General features: G+C 45.1%; 1 protein-coding gene across 23 annotated transcripts in view; it reads left to right on the top strand.

The window, feature by feature from the left end:
• DYSF (dysferlin) overlaps window positions 1–12,248 on the top strand; it is a 231,860-nt gene that overhangs the window by 194,502 nt on the left and 25,110 nt on the right. For all 23 annotated transcript variants that reach the window (XM_082425965.1, XM_082425961.1, XM_082425948.1 and 20 more), the window contains 5 exons: window positions 5,478–5,606; window positions 5,928–6,083; window positions 7,619–7,710; window positions 10,347–10,517; window positions 11,147–11,289. In XM_082425965.1, coding sequence (XP_082282091.1) covers window positions 5,478–5,606; window positions 5,928–6,083; window positions 7,619–7,710; window positions 10,347–10,517; window positions 11,147–11,289 — 691 coding nt within the window. The remainder of the gene's footprint in view (window positions 1–5,477; window positions 5,607–5,927; window positions 6,084–7,618; window positions 7,711–10,346; window positions 10,518–11,146; window positions 11,290–12,248) is intronic.

Raw genomic sequence — 12,248 nt, 5'->3', positions numbered from 1 at the left:
TTTTAATGCACCTCTTTCCTGGACAGATGAAACAGGCAACCAATAAATAAGGAAATAAAAGATCTGAATAACAAGGTAAATATTTTCTAAGCTACAGCAAGAGTAGCTTTAAAATAGAGAATAAAAATAATTTAAAAATGGAAAATGCATTTTTCCTAATGCTCAGAGAACACTTACAAAATTTGATCACATATTAGGTTAGTAATAGGTTACCAAAAGCAGAAATCATACAAGACAGATTTAAATGCAATAAAACGAGAAATTAATAACAAAAGTTTAAACAAAAAGACCAACCACTTGGAAATTTAAAAAGTATTTTATTGGGACTTCCAGTATGAACATGGCTGCATAAGTCAGCATTTTTCACTTTTTCTCTTTGGAAATCATTCAAACCCACAAACTTCATTTTCAGTAAAAGTTGGAAACAAATAAAACCCGCAGACTCCAAAATACATGTAAGGGCTGTCCAAAGGCAACTGAGATTGGGTAGAAGCCACTCGGCAGTAAATGAAGAGAAGATGCATGAAAATGATGAAAGGTCATAGTGGTAGCAGATCTCAGCAAACCCCATACTTCCTAATAAAAGAATGTTGATAATTATTTAAGACAGGCTATGTATTCATGGGGACTTCTTATCTATTCTCTTTACTTTTGTGTGTGCTTGAAAATTTTCATAACAGATAGTTAAAAATATAATTCTCGAAATTGAAGTTTCACTGTAAAATATAAAAATATATCCTTTGTTCACAACAATGGACATGGGAACTTTGGAGACAGGTTCAGGCTGGTGACAGAAGCCTCTTAGACCTGGTTTGGTTCAGAGAAACAGAGAAGGTGGAGCTACACAAGAATCACACAGATGAACCGTATTTGTAGGGAACAACCTGCCTCTGTTATGGGAACAAAGGAAATAACTGGTCTAGGAAAATCCAACACATTTAGTGACAAGTAATAATAAAAAAAAATAGCACAGTATTAATTTTAAAATACTATGAAACAAAGAAGAGAAAATATATAACAAAACTTAACCAAAAGAAGAGGATATATACCCACCAGAAAAATTTCTCCAAGGAACAGATGAGATGAAAGATTTTGCTGTTAACTTTTTAGAAATAGGGTGGTCAGAATGCAAGCAGAAATAAAAGAACGAAGGGATGGTGAGATGAGAAGATGTGAAATATGAGCTAGTAAGATTCAGGAAAAAAGGAGAAGAAAACATGAAATTGGAAGGAGCACAGGACAGAATGGCCACATTGGAAAACACAGAAAGGGGCATAGAGGACAGAATGAAATGGAAATAAAGAAAGAGTTATAAAAGAATAAAGAGAAAATGACAAACATAGTAGTCGGGGAAAGGAGATCCAACATTTGCATAATTGGAGTCCACAAGGAGGACAACCAAAACAAGGAACTAAAACAAACAGTTGATAGTTTAATAAAACTTCACTGAAATGAAAGAATACTTGAGTACGCATATTAGAAGGTCTGCTGTGTGTCAGGAAAAATTGACCCAGATTGGTCAACCCAGGGACATATTCTAGTGTAATTATTGGACATTAGAGATAAAGAAAAAATTCTTTGGGTAGTCATACATTCTCCCCCACAAAAATCTAAATAATTTGAAAAAGGAAGGAAATCAAAGTGACTTCACTTTCTCTACAACATTTAATGCCCAAAGACGATAAAGCACCATGTGTAAGATCATCAGGGAAAGAAAGGGTGACCCAAGGATTTGACATTCAGCCAAGCTGCCCTTCAAGCATAAAGGCTACAGACACACAGGTATTCACATTCAGGGGACAGGTAGTATGGCTCCCAGGAGCCTGTCTTGAGGGACTCCTATGGGATGAATTGGAGCTCATCTAGGAGCCGTCTCAACTTGGATGTAATTGGGAAAACCATAACAAAAGGAATGGTTGTGAGCATATTTTACCTTAGGCCTAAGATGGAAACAAATGGGAGGGTTAGGGTAACTGGACAGAATTTAAATACCATATATACTGAAAATGTAGAAATGATAAAACTGACAAAAGTTAGGTAAAGGAGGAAAGAGCATGGAATACAGAGTAAGGGCACTGATAGTCATATTACAGAATAAATAGAATTGACAGATATTATTTAAAATTGGCAAATCACGAAATGTGGAAACAACCTAAATGTCCATTGACTGATGAATGAATAAACAAAATATGGTAATGACATACAATGAAATATTATTCAGCCTTAAAAAGGAAGGAAATTCTGACCCATGCTACAACATGGGTGAATCTTTAAGACATTATGTTAAGTGAAATAAGCTGGTTGCAAAAGGGCAAATAGTGTATGATTACACTCATGTGCAGTACTTAGAGTAATAAATTCATAGAGACAGAAAGTGGAATGATGGTTGCCAGGGGCTGGGGGCGGGGGGAGAAAGGGAGTTATTGTTTAGTGAGTTTGGGGTTTCAACTGGGGAGGATGAAAAAAATTCTGGAGATAAATGGTGGTGATGGGAGCATAAAAGTGTGACTGTACTTAATGTCATTGAACTGTACACTTAAAGTGGTTAAAAAGGTATGTTTATGCTATTAATATATGTAATATATAAATATAAAAAATAAAATTGGCAAATCAAATAATAGGCATATAAGCAAAGTATAAGCAAACAGCACAAACATAAACATTAAGATAGATAATATTGTCTAAAACTAGGTGATGGAGAGGGAGAGGGAGGAAGATAAAATTTGATTATTTTATCATTGCTATAGTGGGGAACCCATAAATACTGCCCCTAAAGACATAATAATATTAGAGCATAAACTCAGGTCATTTTAGCTCTTAGAAAAACTAAAACACACACACACAGACCATGCAAAGATTTTTAGAAAAACCCTATGAAACTAGAAAATATAATATAAACATATTACATGACTATGTAAATATAATACAAATGTAAAACCAGACCAAACATATCTGTCATATCAATACATGTCATATCAATCACTTATTAATCACAAAATTTAAATCAGATCTCAAAGCAAAATCTAACTCTAAAATAAAAAGCTTCATAAAGGTTGAAAAAAAAAGATTGGGAAAATGTGTGCCAGGCAAATGCAGATGAAAAGAAAGCAGAAGTCACATCTTAATATTAGATGAGAGCATACACAGGTCCCCCAAATTAGATGAGACAAAGCTTGGCACTTTAGAATGCTAAATGCTGCAATTCCTAGTTATGACGGTCATGAGAATATCTATGTGCTAAATAATACCTCAATATTTACAAAACAGAAATTATAAGAGATAGAAGAAGAAATAGAAATATACTGGTTTGTGGGGGAGATTTTAATTCACTTTTCTCAGTTCATGTCAGATCAAGGGGACAAAAGCATGAGAGGATATAGAAGACTAAAGTAATTACTAACCTGATTGAACCTGCTAGCTTGAAAATAGAGACACCCCTATGGCACATTTACAAAACTGACATATATACACTACTGTGCATAAAATAGATAACTAATGAGAACCTACTGTATGGCACAGGGAACTCTACTCAATGCTCTGTGATGACCTAAGTGGGAAGGAAATCTAAAAAAGAGTGGATATATGTATATGTATAACTGATTCACTTTGCTGCACAGCAGAAACTAACACAACATTGTAAAGCAACTATACCCCAACAAAAATTAATTTAAAAAACCCCAAAACAAAAATTGACCATGTGATAGAGCATAAAGAAAATCTCAATAAAATTCAAAAAGTGACAAAACACTGACAATGTTTTCTGATTATAATGCCATAAAGTTAGAAATTAATAACAAGCTCAAAAGCACAAAAAACTTCTATCTGGAAAATTAAAAAAAAACCCAACTCTCTTTTAACAATTCTTGGTGAAAGAGAAAATATAAGAGAAATTGCAGAATATCTGGGAAGCAAGGATAAAACCCTACCTTTTAGAACTTACTGGTTACAGTTAAAGCAGTATTCAGAGGAAGTTTATAGCCTTAAAAACTTATGTTAAAACAAAAGAAAGAAAACTAATTACACATCTAGCTTTAAGATCAAAAAGTAAATATAAAACTATAATTATGGAATGCCAAGAAAAGAAAAATGAAAACATTATATATGAAAACAAATGGGGCAATACTAAGACAGTAGTAAGCAGAGGCAATTTCATAGCAATAAGTGTTTTCCTTATCAGAAAAGAGGGAACAAAGTAATTAAAATTTCAACTGAAGAAATTAGAAGAAAAATAATCCTTAAAATAGTAGAAGAAAATAATAGAAATAGAAGCAGAAATAAGAAACTAGAAACGAGAAAATGGTAGTATAGACACCTCGAAGAATTGGTCTTTTGATTGAAATGATGCAACTATATAAATATGGCAAGAAAATATTCAAAATGTTACATACCAAATGTTAACCAAATAATTAATTGTCATTTTTGGAGATCAGAATTTAAGGCAATAATAATATTTTCTTTATATCTACTTACATTTTCTAATTTTTAATAATGAACCTATATCACTCATGTAATTAATTATTTCTTAGAAGAGATAGAACTTGGGCTTCATGGAAGAGTTAGAACTAGAGCTAGGCCTAATGAGAAAAAATGTTTAGCGAGATGAGAAAGGAACTTACCTGAAGTACAGTAGGCCCTCTGTGCCCGCGGGTTGCATATTTGTGGATTCAACACATGGAATCTGCAGATATGGAGGGCCGACTATCTTGCCAGTCAGTTTCAGATATAACCAATTTTAGCATGTATATTAAGTGGGTTAATATCACTATTAATTAGGTACATTTTATCATCTATAATAGAAGACTACTGCTTTGTTTAAGTCTAAGCAATGCTCTAACAAGTAAAAGTCATTGTTTGAGAAGAGAGAAACAAATAAATTGAGTTGACAAATTTAAGGTGGTGCTCAAAAGACTTCCTCAGCCCAGTATTTGATCCACTGCCATTTGGACATCCTGGACAGTAAGTATTTTGCTGACTTGTGAATCTTCTAGAGTTCTGTCTTGATCTTCAAATAAAAAGTCAGTTAACTTTTCATTTATTTGTTTGACTGTGATCTTATTCTCAAAAAATTCACCACCATGTATCTGATGACTCTCGGGTATCTAGAGTATTGGATTAATCAGAAAACCCTGTTTTCCAACGTCGTTGAACAAATGTCTTCCCCTCTTACTCCCTTCTCTGGTCTTCCCCCCCCCCCCCATTTCTCTCTCTCATCTCCATGATTTGCATCCTTTTTATGTCTGCCTTTGTTCTCTTCTCTGCCTCTCTTCCTTCTTGGCCCCCTCTCTTACCTCCACCTCTCCCACCTGCCTTCCTCTTGGCCTTTGTTCTCTAATTTGCTTATGGCTTTCCCCCCTCATTTTCTTCTCTGTCCTTTCTCTCCTTTCTTTACTTGAACACTGTCATGTTTCCTCTTTCCTTGCTTTCCCTCTTCTTTCTCTCTTTCCTTTGTCCCCCTCTTTTGTCTCCCCATGTGGCAGGTCTATGACACAGCACTGGAGAATGTGAAGGACTTTGAGGGCCTGTCTGACTTTTGTAACACCTTCAAGCTCTACCGGGGCAAGACTCAGGAGGAGATGGAAGACCCATCTGTCATTGGGGAGTTTAAGGTAAGTCCTTGAGGACACGTCTCTAACCCAGGGGGGCCCAAGACTGGAGTGGCAGCAATGAGTGAAGGGGGTGGGGGCAGAGGTACTGTAGTAACATCAGTAATGACCCCAGTGCCGCGGTTGGTGACCATGTGGGTGATGGAGGTGGTGGCGGGGACGGTGATACTGCTGATGCAGAATGTGATGGGGGTGATGGGATGGCATTGGGCTTAGTGATCGCAGTGGTGATGATTCTGGCAGACATGAGAGTAAGGGACGTAGTGGTGATTGTATTGGTGACACTGAGGATGAAAATTAAAGTTGACCCCTCCTCCTTTTCAGGGCCTCTTCAAAATTTATCCCCTCCCAGAAGACCCGGCCATCCCCATTCCCCCAAGACAGTTCCACCAGCTGGCTTCCCAGGGGCCCCAGGAATGCCTGGTCCGCATCTACGTTATCCGAGCATTTGGCCTGCAACCCAAGGACCCCAATGGGAAGGTAACATTCCTAGAGCTCTCACCTCCCCTGGAATAAATGATAGGCTGGGGTACAAAGAGGCTGCAGAATTTGGATACACACTTTGCCCCAAGGAGTTCACAGTAAGTGGGGAAACCAGACAAACAGGTACAAACCTGAGGTGTGACTGCATTGGAGTTCTATCAAGGCCAAGTGTTCCAGGAGGTCAGAAAAGGCCAAAGTCAGTACAAGACTTTGGAATAATGGGGAAGACTTCCTGGAAGGAATAGGATTCTTAAGGATTGATGGAGTTGTGATAGGCTGGGAGGGAGAAGAAAACCATATTTTAGGAGGAGTCAAAAACCTTGGCAAAGGTTTGGGAGCAGACTCCTTAGTGTAGGTTTAGCACAAGGATATGGCATAAGGACAAGGGACATTGATGGTGTAGGCTGGGACAGGACTCTGTGGGGTGGGAAGGGAAGAAGGAGGGGTGGAACATGATGGGTAACTGTGCTGGCCTGGCCACGGTGGAGCCTGAGGCAAAAGGAAAAATCAGCAATCCTGATCCTGTCTTTATTTAAAATTTTTGATATTTTGTTCATCGTGGACTGTTGGTATTGGTTTTAATTTTTAAAATATCACATTAAAATGTTGTTTATTTTGATTACTAAGCTTTTCTGTCTTTCCCTTAAATTTTGTGCCTGAGGCGAGTACCTCACTGACCTACTCTAGTCCTGACCCTGAGTGAAGGAGGGGAGCTTGAGGGAGGGCAGGAGTCTGGAGCTACCGGGAGATGGGGGGAGGAGCAGAGTAAAGTTGGGAAGAGAGAGAAAGAGGAAGAGGCGAGGCAGGAGTGGGGGACAGTGGGTTTCAGAGGTACGAGGCTAGGGTCTTCTCTTGTTTCCTTAGACAGGTGCGGGCCTAGCCTGTGTCCTAGGTTGTGGGTAGGGGCCTGGTGTCCCGTCCCTGGTGCCCTGCTTTTCAAGGTGAGAAAAGCTGCCCATGCCCTGCTGGGAGATCACAGGGCGGGATGGAGCAGTCCCCGCCCAGGCACCACCGATGGCCTCCAAGACGTGGCTGTGGTCAAGTTTATATACTTCAAGCCCTCCTGGTGCCGAGACTGACCGTAAACATTCTTTGGCCCTGGCTGCTCCAGAGGCTAGTTGAGGGAATGCTGCTGCTGGTAGGAGGCTGCGTTGGGCTGAAAAAGTCTGGCCATCTCTCTCCCTTTCCACCTGCTGAAGCAGAGGTCACAGACAGGACCCCAGCTTGGCCCAGTCACATATGTCACACGAACTGGCATGTTTCTGAGGATATGGGCCTGGCCCCCACCCGCCCTCTCCCAGTGGGGCAGTGGATTGGGAGTATGGAGGACTTAGACGCCCAGCTTCCACTGCCAGAGCCGAGGCTAGAAGCCCACGTCCGGGGTGGTGTGCAGGATGGGGCTGCTGGCCTGGCAGGTGGCAGCTTCTTGAATGGTGCGCCCCCTTGCCCCTTTGAGGGGCAGAGCAATGAAGGAGCCTCAGAAGCGTGTTAGGAAGGTTATGTCGCTGAAGTGTTTCCTTCTCCTCCTCCAGTGTGATCCTTACATCAGGATCTCCATAGGGAAGAAGTCGGTGAGTGACCAGGACAACTACATCCCCTGTACTCTGGAGCCTGTGTTTGGAAAGTAAGTTGGGGTGGCTTGGGTCTTGGGGTGGAGGTGCCAGTCTGGATAACCCACAGCCCAGCGGGAGCGATGTGGCCGCCACTGGGAAGTCCCCATCTCCTGGAGCAAAGCTGTGTTCCCTAAATCTTGCGTGTCTGTAGGGGGGTAACCTCAGCTAGCGCTTCCTTAAGCACTAAAGGCTTGAGTCCTGGCAGAAGCTCCTAGTTAAACAATTACCCTGAAGATCAGAAATCTAAATGGAAACCCAGAGCATGCATTTGCTAATTCTTCTTTTTTTTAGATCAACTTTTACTTTGGAATAATTTTAGATTTACAGAAAAGTTACAAAGATAGTTACAGTTTTCGTATACCCATCACTCAGTTTCCTCCGCCATTAACATCCTACCTAACCATGGTACATGTATCAAAATTAAGAAATTGATATTGGCGCATTACTATTAACTAAACTCTAGACTCTTTTAGGATTTTGCCAATTTTTCCATTAATGTCCCTTTACTGTTTCAGGATCTAATCCAGGATTTCTATTACATTTAGTAGTTATTCTCTTTTACTGTTGCACGTTCATCTGTGGCAGATAGTGGAAGGATGTGGACTCAAGAGGGTAAAATGCTTCGTAAAATCTAAGAACGAGGGAAGGAGAAGCAGGGCCCATTGCACCGGAGTAGTTCCCAGGCTTCCTGACTTGCTTGCTGTTTGGATGCGAGCATATTTAGGGCAGAGAAAGGAGAACCTTGAGGGAGGTTGGCAGCTATTTCTCTAGCACCTGTAGGAGAAGGCATGTACCGATATTGTCAAGCGACACACTGGATTCATGAACCGGTGTCTCTTGAGTTAGTTGTAGTCATCTGGCCCTTCAGAGAGACCCAGTCAGCCAGGGGAAATGCCATTTTTGAAGGCGAAACAGTCCTGGCCAATGATGAGCCACTGCCAAGCTGGAACTGGAGGGAAGGGCTGCGGGGAGGATGGCGGGTGCAAGAGAAGAACCCTGTTTGGTGAGCCCCAGTGGCCAGCGTGGGGCCCCAGGCTGACGGGACCGCGCAGGGCCCGGGGCAGGGTAGGGGCGCTAGTGTAGAAACACGCCTCTCCCTCTCTGTTTCACCGTCTCCCTCGGATCACGGCCACCGGCTCTGCTTGGGGTGTCAAGCCTCTGTGAGTCCACAGCAGGAGCTCTTTGTTTCTATCACCCACGTGTTGATCAGCAGAACGCATGGGACATAATCAGACACAACTTTGATTTTGTCTGCCAGTTTCCTGTAAACATGTATTCTGTGCGGGTGACCTTCCTCACTCCCTGAGTGGAAACTGTGGCAGGCAGGCCACTTTCCCGCTCAAGTTTAGACAGTCCACTTTGCCGTCCGCCCACCGTCTCAAGTTGGTAACCAGAACGCGCATTCACGTGTCATCAGGAGCGCACCGGATGGCTGGAGGGCAGTCGCTCCCTCTCGCAGCTGCGTCCACCTTGGGCACAGCGTGTGCGCCTTGGGGGTGTGTGCGGAGGGGAGGAGGGTCTTTGCCCAGTGTCCCCCCCGCTCCTTCCTGCCGTCCTTCGCCATACTTGCAGGGCCAGGACTGGGGAGCCTGTGTGAGAGGAGGGGCCCATCTCAAGTGCTGACTTCGCCCCATCCGGCACCCTTTGGGTGGCAGATGTTTGCTTCCCTGTGGGCTTTACAGAGACATCCCCTGAGCGCTCCTCACATAGCTCCTGGGATGTGGCAGGTGCTGGGTCCCTGTAGCGGGTGTCCCCCTCCCATTCCCCCCAACCTGTTCTCAGATGGGCCGCCCCACAGTCTCTCACTGTTGGAGCCCCAGGTCCCGTGGGACAGGCTTCAGAGCAGCAGCCCCCTTCTCCGCAGGCAGCACTGCAGTTCCGTACCCAGCCAGGACGGGAGCTCAGCTCCTCCCGAACGTATCCCCCACCTCCTCTCTGCTACAAGCTGCCTGTGCTTCCTCGACCACAGCTCGGGTGCCAGGCTTGTGTGTCCCTCCTGCAGGGAACTCATTTCAGGGGAGAAGGGACAGCACTTGTACACTTGACCTCCGTGGGCGGTGGCGGGGGGTCTCAGAGCACGGCAGGAGCTCTCTTCAAAGAAACCTCCGCACAAATCCTCTCTTCTTCCCACTCCAGCAGGAGTGTTGAAGCCCCAGGAGTGCGGAAAGTGGATCCCAGGCCACGCCCTTGGTAAATTCTGGAGCTCTGGCACCTGGCTCTGGAGTTTCACATCTCTTGTCTCCAGGTGTCCTGGTTGAAACTTCATTTTTAACCTTGTGCTTCATTTCATTGGTCCATTCTGTGGTCCATCAGGCAGGCATCTGCTATATGCCCAGCTCAGATTATTTGGGAAAACCGCACACACACACACACACACACACACACACACACACACACACACACACACACACACACACACACTCACACACTCAGGCAAGCCCAGCACCGGGAGTGCTGTGGGTGGTGTGCTGTAAGAGCTCTAGGAGGCTCGAGGAGGGTGGACTGCAGGCCAGTCCCCGGAGAGGAGGAGGCCAGGGGTGGCTTTCTAGCTCTTGCTCCAGCCTTGCCACCCACTTGAGTTTGCGCTGTGTCTGGTGACCTCTGGAAGCTGGCATCGTCATGACAACTGCCCCCACCCCCCCAATAGGATGTTCGAGCTGACCTGCACTCTGCCTCTGGAGAAGGACCTGAAGGTTACCCTCTATGACTACGACCTCCTCTCCAAGGACGAAAAGATCGGGGAGACGGTTATCGACCTGGAGAACAGGCTGCTGTCCAAGTTTGGGGCTCGCTGCGGACTCCCCCAGACCTACTGCGTGTAGGTGCAGGGCGCTGGCTGCTTCCCTGACTGTGGGCCGAGCCCTGACTGTGTGCCAGCATGGGCCTAGCACAGCACAGACACTGTCTCTCTCAGTCAGCCCAGGTCTTATCCCCACTCCATAGATATGGAAACTGAGACCTGGACTTGTAAGTGGTGGGATTAGGGTTTGACGTGCTTATCTGACTCTAAGAACCCAGCTCTTCCTCACGTCGTTATAATCAAGTTCTCCTTAAGGCACCGTGGAGGGCCTGGAGAGGGGAAGGAGGAGGGAGACAGACAATGGGACACACAGCCCCACTGGGCCCCAAGGTGAACTCACGTGTGGCCAGCCCCACCCACTTCCTGCCAACTTGGGTCTTGTCTGGGTCTGATTCTCTAAAGCTGGAAATTGGAAACATTTCAGTTCCAATTCCATGTGTATGTAAAGAAGTCCTTTTGTCTCTGGGCCTCAGTTTCTCTGTGTGTGAAATGGGCTCCCCGGTCATGATGAACAATCACACAGGGTGCCCACGGTCAAAGTGAAGGGTGGGTGATGCCATGCGTGTGGGTACATAGGTCACTGCACACACCTCTGCCCCCGTCAGTGTCCTGGAGCGTCTCATCTTTGTCTTGTGTTTGGGCCTCAGCTCTGGACCCAACCAGTGGAGGGATCAGCTCCATCCCTCCCAGCTCCTCCACCTGTTCTGCCAGCAGCACAGAGTCAAGGCCCCCGTGTACCGGACAGACCGTGTAGTGTTTCAGGATAAAGAATACACCATTGAAGAAATAGGTGAGTTCTCCCGCTACCGCCCTCTCTCTTGTGGGTCCTCTCCTGCTGGATGTAGCCACTGGACACAACCCACACCAGCACGGTGTGGTCTTGAGTCTCTCCAGGGCAGCACAGATGGACTAAACTTGCACTTGGTATTCTTGAGACCAGTACTTACCTGGGACACCATTGTGAAAATCTGAGGTCAAGGTGGGGCCAGGGTCAGGGTGGGTCAGGGTCAGAGCTCAGTCTAAGACCAGGTTGGGGCCTGTCTGAGGGCAAGATGAGGGGTGAGTCTGAAGCCAGGATCACGGTCATGGTTAGGATCAGTCTGCTTCTGGCTTTGGGTGGGCAGACTGGTCAGAGTTTGGGTACAGCCCACCGCTGAGAAAGTTTTCTACTTAATCATACTAGTCTGCCAACTTGACCTTGACGGTACCTTCTGAGCCCCCAGTCACAACTCCTGCACCTGATACATCCAAAGGGTGGCAGGAAGCCCTGTAGCCCCCGTCTTGCCTAATTCTCTGGGTCTGCCTCACGCCCATGCCGAGGGTCCTGCCATGTGCTCCCCGCGTGTCTGAGTTGCTCATAGGCCTGCACGGCCCACCCAGAGCAGCTCGGACTCCCCGGAGGTGTTTACAGGTGCAGCTGGCCCCTCGCCTCCTGCTGGTTTTGGAGATGTTTGATGTCAGAGCTGGTGCTGAGGTTGTAAAAGGGGAGCGAGGCTTTGGCTCCCTCATCTCAAATCCCCCTCCTCCTTCTTCGTTTCTCTGATTCTCCGAGGTCATGGCTGAGCCAGGCTCCTTTCCATTAGGCCCTAACCCCTCCCCCAGCCTCTTTTCCTGTAGAACATGCATCTGTTTTAGGGGTGGTCTCATTTCTTTCTCTGTGAGCAGCTTAAGCACAGGAACCAGGGCTCATGGTCATAAATTCATAGGAAAAGAAAGCCAGAAAGCTAGAGTTGGTGAGGCCTGACATCT

This window comes from Balaenoptera physalus (genome assembly GCF_965194825.1).
Source record: "Balaenoptera physalus genome assembly, chromosome: 15".
Taxonomy (NCBI): domain Eukaryota; kingdom Metazoa; phylum Chordata; class Mammalia; order Artiodactyla; family Balaenopteridae; genus Balaenoptera; species Balaenoptera physalus.
Note: the sequence above shows the minus strand (reverse complement) of the source record. Positions and strands in the feature narration are given on the sequence as shown.